The sequence below is a fragment of the Aquarana catesbeiana genome, linkage group LG03, assembly GCF_042186555.1.
Source record: "Aquarana catesbeiana isolate 2022-GZ linkage group LG03, ASM4218655v1, whole genome shotgun sequence".
NCBI lineage: Eukaryota > Metazoa > Chordata > Amphibia > Anura > Ranidae > Aquarana > Aquarana catesbeiana.
Genome location: NC_133326.1, coordinates 260,861,452 through 260,878,942, shown reverse-complemented (window position 1 = coordinate 260,878,942; position 17,491 = coordinate 260,861,452). Strand labels below are relative to the sequence as shown.

The window sequence follows — 17,491 nt, the reverse complement described above, 5'->3', positions numbered from 1 at the left end:
ACAGCATGTATTGATAGTTTTTAATGCAGTGGGTTTAATGACACTTTATAAAAGACGCTTTTACAGTATCATGGGATTGATCTGTCATTCCCTGTTATGATGGGGCTATGGATATTTTTCTGCATTGAAGGAGCTGCTTCCTTTTTTGCAGAGCCAGAACAGGTGACTGGTGACACTGGCTATTGTATGTTTGTCTGTGGCACCTTCAACATTTCTTGGCCGAATAGGTGCACCCCATGACTGGGATAAACAGCCCTTGAGCTGTGGTTGGTGGACCTCCAGGAACCAAAATTTGGCCCTGAGCCAGGCGCGTCTTTACATGGCAAAATCACACCGCATTTGGAGTGCCATTATAAGAATAAATGGCACCCAAACGCACATCAAGCATTTTGTCACAGCTTTAGCACGATTCGGAATTGCGGGCAGAATCGCACTTGGGCACAATCGCATTTGGTGTTAATGCATTTTATTGGCCGGAATAATTTATTCTGGCCATCAGATTGCATGAATGTGCAAACGCGCCTAGCGTTAAAGCTCATTTTTGTGCACTTGGCATTTTATTCCACCCAAACACTGCTCTTCTGAACGTAATGGTGGGGGGATGCGGGTTCTGCCTGTAAACACCTATAGTGTGCTTGAACACATAGGCTAAGAGAGGCATTTAGAGGCAGAAAAAAAAAAATGTCAAACACCTGTAAAAGTGGCAATATAAGTGAGAAAATCTGCGCTGTGTTAACACAAAAAGCCAGTATTTCTCACCTCGTCTTTTAGGACAGCACCTGGAGAGAGCGCAGCTCCACCCATTTTCCCAGGAAACACTGCAGTCAGTTTCTTTATAGACCGGTCACTTCCACCATGGCCTCAGTTGTAGTGTTTCCTCCGCCATGGTGGAAGTGCTGCAGGGAACCAAGGGTGTGCTACGCTCTCCCCAGGTGGGGATAGTATGGGGCATACCTGTGGTGTAGTCTTTGATACAGGCCAGCCCAGCATCCCCCCCCCCCCTTACGGGAGGAGGGTGCTCCGGTGTCTCCTCCTCCATACCCTGCGAGGGTTCAGGCTGCTGGGGGTCCTCGCTCTCTTTAGGCCGGTGGCTGTAGGCTGGAAGGATGGACAGCGAGCTCCACAGCGGTGAGAGCAGCATCTCCTCTGTTTTCAGCCTCCATGCTTTCCGGGTCCTGGGTGGCGAGTGCATCATTTCCGGCAGGGGGCGGGACTTCCCGCTGTGCGCGTGGCTTCTGGTTCCTGCCGTTGGAACGCAGGGTGAGGAGGTGGCCTTAACTGGTGTAATTTCCTGTCCTCGCAGCGGCGAAAGGACCGGGAAAATTAAATAAAACGGCAGCCAGATGCCACTAGGACCTCGGCAGCATGGAAGAGGAACAAGCGGCGGTGGCAGGAGCCGGAGCCACTAACACCAGTCAGACCCAGGTAAGCAGGGGCAGATGTCCCTGTATATTTTTCCTTTGGGGGTCTTGTGTTTTCCCTCTCTTACTCCCCTGGGGGGAAAGGAAGGGAGCCTGCATCACTCTCCTTGGACCAGGCACTAAAGAGTGTGTGTTTGTTTTTTTAACATGGTGACTCAGTGGGGGAGTCACTAGGGTTGTAAAGCTGCAGTAACAAACACAGGAGCTAAAGGGTTAGCTCTTCTATATGGCAGCTGGTTGTTGTTTCCCTAAAGGTTAAAGGGCTTTAACTGTTTATCTGGTTTTATTGTTTAGAAAATGTTTTTAATGGAGTGGGCTTTTGGTGTATTTCAGACAAAAGCCAAGGAAAAAGCCAAACATTACTCCCCTCTTCCTAAGAGGAAATGCCTGTCTTGCAGAAATGCGCTTAGAGAGTCTTGGACCAAAGTGTTATACAGGACCTGTATAGCACATCTAGTTAAGGAGGAGACTTCCTCAGCTACATCCGCTACTCAACCAGGAGAACTACTAAGCTCCTTCTGGAAAGAACTTGCGGACGCGTTTGAGATGTTCCGTTCTTATCTGGACAAACGCCCGGCTGCACAGCCTAAAGCCCCGTACACACGATCTGAATTTCCGACGGGAAATGTTCGATGACAGGCTGTTGTCGGTAAATCCGACGGTGTGTATGCTCCATCGGACAATTGTTGTTGGACTTTCTGCCAACAAATGTTGGCTAGCAGGTTTTCAAATTTTCCACGGATGAATGTGTGTTGTCGGATTTTCCGAGCGTGTGCACACAAGTCCGTCGGACAAAAGTCCAAAGTACAAACGCGCATGCTCGGAAGCAAGGACGAGCCAGAAGCGATCGGTCTTGTAAACTAGCGTTCGTAATGGAGAGTTAACATTTGTGACGTGGCAAATTATGAAATCTCCTCCAAATGCAGCGCATATTCTCTTCTTTAATGGGATAATAATGAAGCTGCTCTGCTGGTGATACTGATGGAGTTATTGCAAACACATTTTCAAAGGCTTTTTTTTCTAGTGATGTCAAGAATAATATTATTATGCTTCTCCTCCCCTTTTTTTTTTTTTTTTTTTATGTTGGCAAGTTACCACAACACCATTATCCTGTAGTTTTTAATATCAAAGATACAACTATGTTGGTGTCCCTTGTCAATTTTACATTTGTATTTTGTAGCATGTCTAATTTTATCTGCCAATAGAACTTAACCAAAAAGTGCATTCTATGCATCCAAAAATCTAGAAAATATACCAAATCAAATCATTATTCAACCAAAAAAATAATGTCACAGCAATAACTTCAAGGCCAATAATAAATAACACGGTATCTCCTCCGATTCCGCAACATGTCTGGTTGACGGACGGCTGTTAAGAAACTAACTGAAAAGCGCTAAATGAAAAACGCAAAAAGAAAAGTGCAAATCAATTCTCACCAAACTTCTACTAACACAAAATTAGCAGAAGGAGCTCAAAGGGTGGCGCTAAAGAGCTTAAAAACCACGCAGTACGTCACCACGTTCGCAATTGTTGGCCAACATTTGTGTGGCCATGTGAATGCAAGACAAGTTTGAGCCAATGCCCTTCGGACAAAATTTTGTTGGCGGAAAATCCGATCGTGTGTACGAGGCATTACAGTAGAGACATCCTGTTCTCGTCCAAGTATTTCTGCACCCAGAGGTGTCAGTGATTCATTGGACGAAGAGGGAAGTGTTTCCCCAGGTTCTGAGGATGAAGAGAAAGAGGCTTCTTCTTCACGCTATAGATTATCTTTAGAAGAGGTGGATGATCTAATAAAGACTATCCATACAACTTTAAACATTAAAGAGGACAAAGCCCAGTTGTCTTTACACGATGTTTCACTTCCCCCCATGCCATGGCATGGGGGGAAGTGAAACATCGGGTATTCCCAGTGCATAAATTTCTATCTGAAACTGTGAAAAGAGTGGAAGGACCCAGAAAGGACCCCTTTCTTCTCTAAATCTCCTAAATGGAGATTTCCTTTCTAGGAGGATAGCGCTCAAGTATGGAATAAGAAATCAAAGCTTGATGCAGCTTTTTCACAGGTGTCAAGGAGAACAGACCTGGTTTTTGAGGATATAAGCATCCTAAAAGACGCCATGGATAAAAGGGGAGATTCCCTATTGAAAAAAGCCTGGGATTCAACCTTAGCCAATTTAAAACCAGCTATGCCGTCAACTGGTGGCCAGGAACCTAAAGCATTGGCTTGAACAGTTGAAAACCCATATTGAAGCAGGAACTTCTCGCAAAGACCTGTTAGACACACTGCCAGTACTACAGAAAGTGGTAGGGTACATGGCAGATACCTCTGCTGAATCCTATAAAAATGTCTGCAAGACAGCCCTGGTAAACTCAGCTCGTAGAGCACTATGGGTTAAGACGCGGTCAGGGGATACGGCCTCAAAGGCGAAGTCAAGTGGTCTTCCCTTCGAGGGGAATTTAGTGTTTGGCCCTGATCTTGAAGCCATGCTGGATAGGACGGCAGATAAAAAGAAGGCCCTCCCAGTATAAAAAAAAAGGTGATCCCTCAGGGCAAGAAAATTTTTTGTACTTTGCCGCAAGCCCAGGACACAAGAGAAAGGTTACAAAAGACCCTGGAGGTTCCAAAGAGGGAGGGGCAAGTCAGGGGTACTATTCCTACCTCCTGAACAAACCACAAAAAATCAGTGACAGTCCATCGACTGTGGGAGGAAGGTTGCAAGCTTTTTTCCCACAGTGGAAGACAACAACCACCAGTTTGTCCTCAAAACAATATCAGAGGGCTACAGACTGGAGTTCTCTCAGTCCCCACCAAGTCGGTTTTACATAAGCCAGGCTTCCCGAGACCTAGAAAAATCTCTAGCAGTGTCATCTCTCCTGCAAGAACTCATTCAACAGAAGGTGATCATAACTGTTCCCCCAGAAGAGGATGGACGAGGGTGCTATTCACACGTATTCCTAGTGAGGAAACCATATGGGAAATTCCGATTTAATTGTGAACCTGAAAATACTAAACAAATCCATCTGATACAAGAAGTTCGGGATAAACATGTTTTTTTCAGTAAAGAGTCTTCTGACACCAGGCTGTTTTTTGGCATTCATAGATTTGAGGGATACGTACCTTCACGTGCCTATAGCACCAGCATCACAGAAATACCTACGGTTAGCAGTCAAGATGGGAGGGTTAATCTCACATCTACAGTTCAGAGCCCTTCCTTTCGGGCTGTCTTCCTCGCCAAGGATATTCACAAAAGTTATAGAGGAAGCCTTAGCCCCCCCTCAGATTAAGGGGACTATCAATCGTACCATACCTGGACGACCTCCTGCTATTTGCCAAAGAAGGGGATCTGTTGAAGGATCTAAAAGAGACACTTGGAGAGTCTTGGTTGGATCATAAACAAAGAGAAATCAAACATGATCCGATTTGATCAAGATTTCTCGGGTATACCATCAATTCCATACAGGAAAGAATTTTTCTCCCGGAGGAAAAAATAGAGAAAGTCCAAAATGCAGTAAAAAAGACCCAAACAAATCTGCCAATCTCAATCAAGGAAGCCATGTCAGTACTAGGACTCCTCACAGCATCAATACCAGCAATGCAATGGGCACGTCTCCATGCAAGAGATCTCCAGCAGGCAATCCTGAGGAATTGGTCCTATGAGGAGTCTCTGGAGAGGTTGATTAAGATGCCCCCTCAGGTTCAGAGAAAGCTGTGGTGGTGGAGGAGACGGTCAAACTTGGACAAGGGTCTACCCTGGACTTCTCCTGTAGAAAGGAGGTTGACAACAAACGCAAGCTTTTGGGGTTGGGGCTCCCGTCTAGAAGAACAGATGGCCCAAGGAGCATGGACAAACAGGCCAAGAGATCCTCCAATTGGAGGAAAGTAACGGTCATTCTTCTGGGACTCTGGGCCTTTAAGGATCAAGTCTGAGGTCACCACATTCAGGTGTTGTCCGACAACGCCACAGCAGTGGCCTGCATAACAAGACTGGGAGGCACGAGAAGCAGAGTGTTGCTGTTCTCAGCTCTTCAGATTCTGTCCTGGGCAGAAGGCAACTTAGCATCCCTGACAGTGGTACACCTAAAGGCAGATCTGAATCTAGTAGCAGATTTTCTAAGCAGGTAAAGAGTACTGGAATCAGAGTGGCGTCTGAATTCAGAAGTATTCCAGATGCTAATAGGAAAATGGGGAGCCCCCCAGATTGACCTGTTTGCATCCCAGGTCAATGCAAAGGTGGAGGTTTATTTCTCCCTGAACAGGTGAGATCAAGCGGTCCGACTGGATGCTCTAGCGCAACCGTGGACCTTCCGCTTGTGCTATGCCCCTTCCAGATGATCCCGTTGGTACTCAAGAAACTGCAAAGGGAGGCTACAGGCATGATCTTAGTGGCTCCATTTTGGCCCAAGAGGTCATGGTTTTCAACCATACAGAAGATGGCAGTGGAATCCCACTGGTTTCTTCCATTACGAAGAGACCTAACTCAGGGGCCCCTTCAACATCCCAATATCGAGCATCTCAGATTGACAGCCTGGTTACTGAAGAGCAATTCCTAAAAAGAAAGGGCTTGTCTAATAAATTAGTTTCAACCCTATGATATAATAGCCGAAAAAAGATCACTAGGGTAATTTACTTTAAAAGATGGAAATGTTTCAATTCCTGGTGTGCGACTAAAGTTTTTTTCGCCACAGGAAGTTATTTCTGTTCTAGAATTCCTTCATGAGGGAATGGAGAAGGGGTTGGTGGCTAGTACTTTAAAGGTCCAAGTGGCCGCTTTATCGGTATTCCTGGAGAGACCGTTATCTCAGGATACGCTTATTATAAGATTTTTTTTTTTTAAGGCATTGGCCAGAGCTAGGCCAGTACCTATTTTTCCGAAATGGGACTTATCGGGGTATTACAGGGTTTGATGAAAAAACCCTTTGAACCTCCTTGGACAAGTTTTTCCACCTTTTACCCGCCACTACAGGCTGGACTTGCTCTCAGCGTCAGAGCAATCATTCGGCAGCAAAATCCCGCAGGCGGTGGTTCCACCCTAGAGTAAGTACTCTCTTATCTCCAGGTGCTGTCCTAAAAGACGAGGTGAGAAAACCTTAGTTAGACTTACCGGTAATGGTATTTCTACGAGTCTTTCAGGACAGCGTTGATGACCCGCCCTAATTGTGTTAAAAAAAGGGTTTATTGCTATGTTCTGCTTATCTAATTTCAGCATGGCTGGAGATACTCTATAAACAACTGAGGCCATGGTGGAAGTGACCAGTCTATAAAGAAACTGACTGCAGTGTTTCCTGGAAAAATAGTTGGAGCTACGCTCCCTCCAGGTGCTAACCTGAAAGACTCGTAGAAATACCGTTACGTCTAAGGTTTTTCCTTAACCGCTTCAATACCCAGCCATAGTCAAATGGGATCTCCCATCCTGGGTGAGCGTCATATGACGGCCTCGGCTTTCCGCCGCTACTGGGGGCCCGCGGACCGGCGATCGGGGTTCCATCGTGTCCCTCAGGACACAGCCGTTCCCCGATGGGGGTATTGGAGCTGCGGCGGGCAGCAGAGCTTCGGGAGAGGCGGAGCCTGTCACTATGCAGAGCGGCATTGGGAAGCAGCGTGCACGGTGCCCGCGCGTGCCTCCGGTGGCACGCAGAGCGGTGATCAGGGCTGAGGCTTTTCCCTTGGATACAGCTCAGGCCCGATCAGTGTAGCTAATGAAATGGCTCGTTACCATGTGACCGGCTGTGTCCAATCACAGCCGGTCACTAATGTAAACAAAGCAGTGTGTGTAACTGCTGTTGCTGGGTTCTCCTCTTCACACACCGATCCAGTGTGAGGAGGAGATCAGCTAACAGTGAGTTACACATTGTGCTATACATATACTGTACTACTGTGCCCAGATTGTCCCCCTAAATAAAGAGTACCAGTCCATCTGGAGTACCTGCCACCTCACCACCTTCCACCAGAGTACTCACCACCGGCCACCAGAGAGTACCCGCCACCAGAGAGTACCCGCCACCTCACCACCGGCCACCAGAGTACCTGCCACCTCATCACCTGCCACCAGAGTACATACAGCCAGTCAGCTACTATGTCCAGAAAGGTGTACACCCCAGAAGAGGCATATCAAATACTCAGTCTGACCGATGAGAGCAACGGGGAGCTCTCACAGTTCAGTTCTGATTCCGATTCTGGTTCGGAATATGAGCCCACCGAAGGCAGCACATCAAGATCCGAATCAGAAGAGGAAGCAGTCCGTCCAAATAGACGACAGTCTGAACACCAGGCAGCTACCAGCAGTTCCAACGGCGGTAGACCCCGGGAGGAGGGGCCCAGTACAAGCGCTGCTAGAACCCAGGAGGAAAGGCCCAGTATAAGTGCACGGCAAAGAATTAGGGCCCAAACCCAGCTTCTAGATGCCTTGGCAAACCCATTGTGGCTGCCTTCTACCACAGGGTCAGCCACGATCCCCCCCCTTTTACAGCACAGCCAGGTGTGCTGGTCAACATTGCAGGTTTTTCACAAATGGATTTTTTTAATTTTATTTTTCCCTGACGAATTGATTCAAGGCATCGTGGACCAAACCAATCTCTTTGCCCAACAATTCATTGCAACCAACCCCAGCTCCAGCTATGCCCGCCCTTTTGAATGGAGACCCCTAACAGTGGCGGAGCTTAAATTGTTTTTAGGCCTAATGCTTAGGAGAAGTTTCCAAGAAGTTTGCCGAAATTTATGTCCCTGACAAAAATATATCTGTGGACGAATCCCTGGTGCATTTCACAGGCCGGCTGGGAATCCAGCAATATATCCCCAGTAAGAGGGCAAGGTACGGCTTGAAGCTTAACAAGCTTTGTGAAAGCGCCACCGGTTATGTGCACTCATTCCGCGTGTACGAAGGCAAAGATTCCCAGATCCAGCCCCCTGAGTGTCCCTCGTACATGGGAATAAGTGGAAAAATTGTTTGGGAGTTGGCATTCCCACTCCTCCAAAAGGGGTATCATATTTACATGGACAACTATTACACTAGTTTGCCCCTTCTTTGCCACCTATATCTAAAGAAAACTTTGGCCTGTGGTACAACAAGGAAAAACCGAAAGGGCTTCCCACAGCGTCTTGTCACCACAACCATTCAAAGGGGGGAATCAACAAACTTGAGGAACGAGGAAGTGTTGGCTGTGAAGTGGAGGGATAGGAAAGATGTGTACATCATGTCCACCATCCACGATGACACCTCGGTGGAACTTCACAGAAGACGCGGTACCGTTTGCAAGCCTTCCTGTATCAACGAGTACAATAAATATATGGGGGGGGGGGGTGTATTTAAATGATCAATTGTTGAAGCCCTATCTTTCAACAAGTAAATCCCTCTTCTGGTACAAAAAAGTCGCAATTTACTTTTTTCATTTGGCCCTTTTAAATTCTTTCATCTACCAAAAATCAACGGAAACACCCAACAACTTCCTAAAGTTTATTGAAGACATTGTCACTGCCCTGATATATCAACAAGTATCCCCCACAGAAAGCATTCGCTCCGATTGTGTCAGCAGACTACATGAGCGCCATTTCCCAGACCATATTCCACCGACGGGATCCAGAAGACGACGCCAAAAAAAATGTCGGGTGTGCACAAAAAGAGGAATTATGAGAGATACCACCTTCCATTGTCCCAACTGTCCCTCCCAACCTGGCCTTTGCATCGGAGAATGCTTCAAGCGATATCACACTCTGGAAAACTATTAGCCCATATTTCCGATACTGCCATTTCCCCGTTTTCAATTTCTGTCCTGAATATTTCCCTTCCTCAACCATCCATATCATTGTCTTCCATGTGAAATGACACTGGCCTGTTTCTCGACTATGCCTCTGCCTACCGTCTGCATTGTTTTTCCACCATGTTTTTGCCTTTCACGTGAACCGACCCTGGACTGTATCGACTATGCCTCTGCCTACTGTCTATTTCTGCCTTTTACCTGCACTGACCTCAGCCTGTTGACCATGTTTTTGCCTGCCCTTGGATTGATCTTTCACCCTGCTACACAGGGGTCTCGCATATGTGAGGGGCTCCAGAATAGTGTTCTGAGTTCAGAAAACCAGTTTTTGGTTTTCTGTGTTCCCAGAACAGGGTTTGGTTGCCCGGCATCTTCAAAGCGATTTGGGTGGGAGAAGCCTCTACCCCTGTCCCCATTTTTTCCTGACCGATGCCCTAAGCTTGATGGTACTGCCTGCTCCCTGGACAAATACTCTGGCTGTGCTGACCATACCTCTGCCTGCTGCATGTACTATCTATGGACAGTATTCCTGCCTGCTGCATGGACGATCCTTTGATCCTTTTGCTGCTGCTGACCACATCCCTGCCTGCTATCTGGACCAATGCTTTGGCTGTGCTGACATCTCTACCTGTACTGACTATTCCTGCCTGCTGCCTGTTTTGCTGTCGCTGTCCACATTCCTGCCTGCTGCCTGGACCGATGCTCTTCTCTGTGGACCACTGCACTACTAAAACCGCAGGTAATCTTTTCTTTATCCTTTACTCAGCAGAATGTATTTTGGTTTGTAATTGGTATGTACAGTACATGCTATGTGTTAGAAATATGAAGGGCCTTCAACAATGTGATAGGTTGGCAGGAATTTCTGTGTGTAATGTATGCTCCTAGAACAACTGACAGTGCTACTTGGATGTTGGGCCTTTGTATGTGGCCAGGCTATGTAAAAGTCTCACACATGTGGTATCGCCATACTCAGGAGGAGAAGCAGAATGTATTTTGGGGTGTTCTTTTTGCTGTGTACATGCGTTTTCATTTTTTTTCCACATTTTCCAAAAACTTCTGTAAAAAAATGAACCATTCAAAAGACTCATTATGCCTCATAACTTATACGTTGGGGTGTTAGCTTTCCAAAATGGGGTCATTTTGTGGGTGTTTCCATTGTCCTGGTGCTCCAGGGTCTTCAAAACTGTAATAGGTGGTTGAGAAATGAGATGTGTAATTTATGTTTGTAGAACGCCTGATGGTGCTACTTGGATGTTGGGCCTCTGTATGTGGCCAGGCTGTGTAAAAGTCTCACACCTGTGGTATCGCCATACTCAGGAGGAGTAGCAGATTGTATTTTGGGGTGTCGGTTTTGCTATGTACATGCTATGTGTTGGAAATAGCTTATAAATGGACAACTTTGTATTAAAAAAATGTGTTTTCATTTTTTTCCCATATATTCCAAAAACTACTGGAAAAAAATGAACCGTTCAAAAGACTTATGCCTCATAGATTATACGTTGGGGTGTTAGCTTTCCAAAATGGGGTAATTTTGTGGGCGTTTCCATTGACCTGGTGCTCCAGGGCCTTCAAAAGTGTGATAGGTTGTCATCAAATGAGATGTGCAATTTATGCTCGTAAAATGCCTGGCGGTGCTAGTTGGATGTTAGACCTCTGTATGTGGCCAGGCTGTGTAAAAGTCTCACACATGTGGTATCACTATACTCAGGAGGAGTAGCAGAATGTATTTTGGGGTGTCATTGCAAGTATGCATGTGCTGTGTGAGAGAAATAACTTGTTATTATGACAATTGTGTGCAATTGTACTTTCCTGGCTTGTTAGGGCCTCAAGAAATGAGATAGGCCTTCAGTACATCAGGTGTGATCATTTTTCAATGATTTGCACCATAGCTTGTAGACTCTTTAACTTTCACAGAGACCAAATAATATACACTAATTTGGGTTATTTTTACTAAAGATATGTAGCAGTATACATTTTGGCCCAAATTTATGAAGAAAAATTACTTATTTACAAATTTTACAATAGAAACTAAAAAAAAGTGTTTTTTTTTTTTTTTTTTTTTTCAAAAATTTCTCTTTTTTCGCTTATATTGCAAAAAATTTAAAAAAACCAGCAGTGATTAAATACCACCAAAAGAAAGCTATGTTTGTGCGAAAAAAGTGATAAAAATTTGGTTTGGGTACAGTGTAGCATGACTGAGTAATTGTCATTCAAAGTGTGAGAGTGCTGAAAGCTAAAAATTGGTCTGGGAAGGAAGGGTGTATAAAAGCCCTGTATTGAAGTGGTTAAAGCGGAGTTCCACCCAAAAAGTGGAACTTCTGCTTTAAGGAGTCCTAACCCCCTGACGTGCCACATTTGGCATGTCATTTTTAGGGGGGGTAGTGGGTACCTAGTTTTGACTAGGCAACTCCCTCCTCTCCCCCTGCAATCCTCTGGGACATGTCACAGGTCCCAGAAGATTGCTCGGCCATTCAGGTAAGCACAGCGTGACTCGTGTATGCGTAGTGCGCAACCGGCTGTGAAGCCGCAATCTGTCACAGCCGGGTGACCACACTAGTGATGGAGAGGCAGGGGAGAGAACCTGGGCTTCGGGCGGCCGCATCGCTGGACAGTGGGACAGGTGAGTGTGTGTTTATTAAGTCAGCAGCTACACTTTTTGTAGCTGCTGACTTTTAATAAACTGAAAAATGAGTGGAACTCTGCTTTAAAGTGGTTGTAAAGGTTCACTTTTTTTAAAATAAAAATAACAAACATGTTATACTTACCTGCTCTGTGCAAGGTTTTTGCACAGATTAGCCCCGATCCTCTTCTTCTGCAGTGCTCTGCCAGCGCTCCTGGCTCCTCCTCTTCATTGGGTGCCCCCACAGAAAGCTGCTTTCCCTGGGGGCACCGTGCAGGCTTGCTGCCAAGTCCCACTGCTGCGTCCATTGACACAGACAGCGGGACTCGGCCCAGCCCCCTGCTCCCCCATCACTGGTTTTGAATGACAGCAGCGGGAGCCAATGGCTCCTGCTGCTATCAATCTGTACAATATGGAGAGAGACAGCAGCTGGAGCTGCTGGGCTTGTGCAGATCACTGGATCGGATCAGGCTCAGGTAAGAAAAAGGGGGGGTCTGGGGGGGCAGCTGCAGCAAAGAAGGTTTTTCACTTTAACGCATAGAATGCATTAAGGTGAAAAACCTTGAGACTTTACAATCACTTTAACCGAGTAAAAGACAATAGTGTTGCGCCAATATAAAAAAACATATAAATACAGTGCAATAATAGAAAACAATAAGACCAAAAGTGACAAAGAATAAGTCCCCACTGTGTTTGTGATTGGTGAAGAATACACTTGGCACAGCAATGCCAATACAGGTGAAGATACTTCTTGAAGTGCTCAGATGTCCAGCCACCAACATCAAGTGAATTCAAAACTCACCAGAGCAAATGGCTACCATTACAGCAGCATATATGCCTGTGTAAGAATGGGAATTCCTCTGGAGTCAATGCGGCAACCCACTTCCAATGGGGCCTTCTGATGTGCTCCAACTAGTGTAAATTGTTTGTTCAGTTGGTTTCTGATAGCATTAGCTGGTTGATCTGATGTTTATAGCAAACTAGTATTCTTTGAGATCATCATTGGACATTCACCATGTAGTTTTAGGATTTGAGCTGTGGTCTTGCAGGACTGGCGTATGTGTGAGGTAACAGTCAACAGGAAAAGGTATAGTCAGTTTATCCTGCGGCTTATTGGACAGACAGCTCCAGCAGGCCAGGTCTCCTCCTCCAATCCCACACGGTTTAGAAGCTTAATCGTTTCATTGGAATAGCCCCCTTCCTCAGTGCTCTTTTCATGCTGTTCTTTTGATAGAGACATCACTCCATAAAAAACTCCCTGGAACTGACAATACATATAACTAGAGGAAGCGTCAGTAGAATGTAAAATGTTAGATTATTCTGAGGACGCAGTCAGATACCTGCGTTTAAAAAAAATAAATACATTGAAGAGAATACGTTAGACAGAACAATCTATTTAATGAAAATTTGAAATTAATCAGAGGAGCTGCAAACTAGTTACAAGCAGTTGCATCTGCCCCGTCCCTTTTATCCAGTGAAATTTTAATAATGGGTGTCGATTGCAGTAAGTTGTGTGATTTGGGAAGCTTTTATTTGTGTTTTATAATAAGTGGAAGTGCATTTATAGTAATGTGGCCTGCTTGTAACAATATCATTCGAACTAAGGCTCACATTGGTGCAATGCAGGAGACCCTGCGAATCCAGTGCGGGTTCCCGCATTGCACCTGACTTGCAGGCAGTTCACACTGCCCTCTGCAAACCACTGCGGGTGTCAATACAGAGTTAATGACACCCCCAGTTCGGATCGCAGTGCAAACCATGAATTTGGACACAAATCGTGTGAACACCCATGCAATTCCGTTCTGGTGCAGACAAAAAAAAGGGTCCTGCAAGAGTCTGGTTCGGATGCGATGCTAATTCAGCCATACAGTTTATATGGCTGAATTTGCATCGCACGTGACCTGCACAGCAATGCGGTGTGAATCACATGTGATGTCTGGCATCGCACCAGTGTGAACCCAGCCTAAATGTGAGAAAATGGTATGCATCTTGTTGGTTGCAGAAAGTACACACCTTTTGTACATACAGCCTATTACACATTACTATTTTCTTTTCTTTTTTTTTTTTTCGTTCAACCCAGAAGGGTTGAACAAAAAAGAAAACAAAAAAACTGACAGCTCAGGAGGAGCCGCTGTACTAACCATGCAATGTTAGTACAGTGATCTCCCCTGCTGTGCTATTGTGTTCTGACAGGGGGCGGCCCCCCTGCTAGAGCACTCCAGTCAGCTCTCTGACTGAAAACACTGATCGGGAGCCGATCGGCAGACCTTTTTTGGCCCCTTTTGACAGAAGTTCGGCTGGCTTTTGTTGGACTGGCTGCAGTATACATGGGCTGAATGTCGGACGGTTTCTATTGAACCAGCCGATGTCACCTGATATTCGGCCCGTGTCGCCCGATATTTGGCCCATGTGTGCTAGGCTTAAGTTTTAAAACTATGTTAATTGCTAGCCTAGACCATTAGAAGTAGTCAGTCCCTATAATAGCCCTCACCTGAATGAAAGCTATGAATACCTAATACATACAGTATATAACTAATGAAATGTTAATAATCATTATCCCGTATTGTTCATAATGATCATTCTTGAATCATTATTGAAGTCTAGAAGGGTTAGAAATTGAACTTTATAGCACTTTTATTATTTAGCAAATATACCACTATATAAAAGACTAATTTTAGTGCTTCAGAGCATTGTCTAGTAGTAATTTACTCTTACATATTTTCACTCCCTGACAACAAATGTGTGCATTTTAAGAACCACACTTTTTTTTTTTTTTTTTTTTGACTATATGGGGATGATTTACTAAAATTAGAGAGTGCAAAATCTGGTGCAGCTATCCACAGAAACCAATCAGCATCCTGTGTGTTTTTTTTTTTTTTTTTTTTTTTTTTGTCAAGGCTTAATTGAACAAGCTGAAGTTAGAAGCTGATTGGCTACCATGCAGAGCTACACCAGATTTTGCCCTCTGCAGTTTTAGTAAATCAACCCCCTTTTTTTTTTTTTTTTTTTTTTTTTTATTTCATTTTATTTATTTTTTTTCTGTCCTGTGGTCACCTGCCAGTTTAAGAACTTTTTACTGAATGGTACACCAGACAGTACTGGAGTGTCATAAAGCCTAAATTTCCTTACATTTACACATGAATACTTCAGAAAATGTATTCTGCCACCTACAGTATATCATAAATGTGTACAACATATTTCTAATTTCAGTTCTTATGGTAATAAAAAAAAAAGTTTGACATGTCTTGTATGACCAATAACTGCTTACAGTAACAAACAACAGGACATTAGCTGTCTAGCTTCTTGACCATATGCTATAAATCTTCATAATGAAAGATGTATTTTATACTTTACTCTTTTTTTTTTTTTTTTTTTTTTTAACGCATACAAAGCACATGTGCAGGTGAGACAGATGTGTGCCCATAGACATTAGATGACAGTCTTGCAATCCAGGTGGCACCCACGAATGGATGGTGTCTTGTGGTCAGCTTATAAGATCATCTTTACATAGGAGACCCGAGTGTATTGTTATCTTGACGCCAGTATCTGCCCCTGCTACTGTCCAGAGCTCCTCAAATTAAGGCTGGCCATACACAGTTCGCATCTTGGCCGGTTCAGCAGGAATCGGCCAAGCTTTGAACTGTTAATGGGCAGGCGGAATGTACCAAGTTGAAGCGGTCCCCGCCAGGAGAAGGCTGTGATTATTGCTAGCAGCTATAGCAGCCACTAGTGATAATAGGGAAAACCCGGCATGCTGGTTGTGCCCAATTTGATCAATCGATGAACTTGGTACATTCAGCCTGCCCATACACTTGTATGGCCTGCCTTAGGGTGAGAGATGGCATATATTTTGCCTAACAGCAAAAAGGTTGCTGGTTTTAATCCCAACCACAACACTACCTGCCTGGAGTTTACATGTTTCCTCCCACACTCCAAAGACATGCTGGTAGGTTAATTGGCTTCTGTCTAAATGGCCCTAGTATATGTATGTATGTATGAATGTGAATTAGGGACCTTAGATTGTAAGATCCTTGAGGGTAGGGACTGACGTGAATGTACAATGTATATGTAAAGCGCTGCGTAAATTGACAGCAATATACAAGTACCTGAAATCAATAAATGAACACTCTAAAAAACTGCCACTTTTCTTAGAAGATGTATTTCAGGATCATAATTGATCAGTAGGGTAAGTTAAGTTAACATTTCTTTTCATTTTGCTTTTCTTTCCATCAAGATTAAGTCAAATGAAAACAGCAGATCTAAGTCAGCAGAAGAAGAAGACAAAAAGACAAAACAGACAGGTATGTACTTAAAATCTTGCCAAGCTTTTTGACTAGAGTAGGGGATGGTATTTATTGTTGTCTGTGTCTTTTGTGAGAAGATTCCCTTCACTATCTTGGCCGATTGGTACAGGATAGGATGAGGAAATCTGTCCAGTGGGGCCACAGCATCAAAACATTTTTTTTTTTTTTTTTTGGACAAGTGCAAGAACCCCTGTCAGGTTTTTCTTTTTGTATGTTGCCATTAGGGAGATTACCACTGTAGCTACTCCTTTCATATGCAGGTACTACACAGCCTTACTGGTCTTTCTTACAATTCAAGTATTTCAAGCATAAGTTGGGTGGGAAAACTTGATCTCAATGGTTGTCAAGAGCAAGAGTAATTGCACTATACCACTAATAACAACTTCCTGTTGTGTTTTAATCTAAAAAAAAAAAAAAAAAAAAAAACACCTTATTTAATGCAATAGGAAAACTATGAAAGAGCAAGCTTGTAAATACTTGAAAGTCATATAAAATAGCTTTAAAAAGGAAGTAAACTCCCCTTGTGTGTTTGTACTTCTAGGTAAGCCTTATTATAAGCTTACCTATAGGTACTATAAATATCTCCTAAACTTTCACCGTTTAGGAGATATTTACTGTATCCTGCGCCGATTAAGGAACGGCGGCAGCTCATGCCATTTCTTCAGGGCCTGTGCCGCGACGTCATCGCGGCTCCAGCCAATCGCAGCGCCGGAGCCCACAAACCCGGAATAAACACTGGAGAAGATGTCATCCAATGTCAGCGGTGTGCGGGAGCGCCGCTGCAGGGCTTCATTCTAAGGTGAGTATTTCATAATGAGCTAGTATGCAATTCATACTAGCTCATTATGCCTTTTTGTCTTACAGGGTGTGTTTTTTGCCCCATTAATGACCAGGCCATTTTTTTGCGATATGGCACTGCGTCGCTTTAACTAACAAGTGTGCAGTCTTAAAATGCTTTTGGTTTGCCCAAAAGTTATCGCGTCTACAAACTACGGGATAGATTTAGAGACTTTCATTTATTTTTTATTGTTTCTACTTGTTATGGCGGCAATCTGCGAGTTTTAGTGGGACTGCGACATTGCGGCAGACAAATTTGACCCCAAATGACAATTTTTTTGGTGGGACTAGTGACATTATTACAGTGATCAGTGTTTTAAAAATTCACTGATCAATGTAAAAATGACATACTGGCAGGGAAGGGGTTAACACTAGGGGGCGATCAAGGGGTTAACTGTGTTCCCTCAGGGTGTTCTAACTGTAGGGGGGAAGGGCTGCCTGGGACATGACGGATCACTGTGAACAGTAGATCTGTCATGCCATCTGTCTGAATGGGGATCCGCCTTGTTTACAAAGGCAGATCCCCATTCTGCCTTTGTACTAGGTGATCGCGG

The 17,491-nt window shown here is 44.5% G+C and overlaps 1 protein-coding gene across 1 annotated transcript in view; it reads left to right on the top strand.

Moving 5' to 3' along the window:
• The window catches only part of CCDC107 (coiled-coil domain containing 107), a 46,777-nt gene that overhangs the window by 20,137 nt on the left and 9,149 nt on the right, over window positions 1-17,491 (top strand). Inside the window, exon 3 of the mRNA XM_073620024.1 lies at window positions 16,031-16,097. Within this exon, the coding sequence (XP_073476125.1) occupies window positions 16,031-16,097 (67 nt within the window). The remainder of the gene's footprint in view (window positions 1-16,030; window positions 16,098-17,491) is intronic.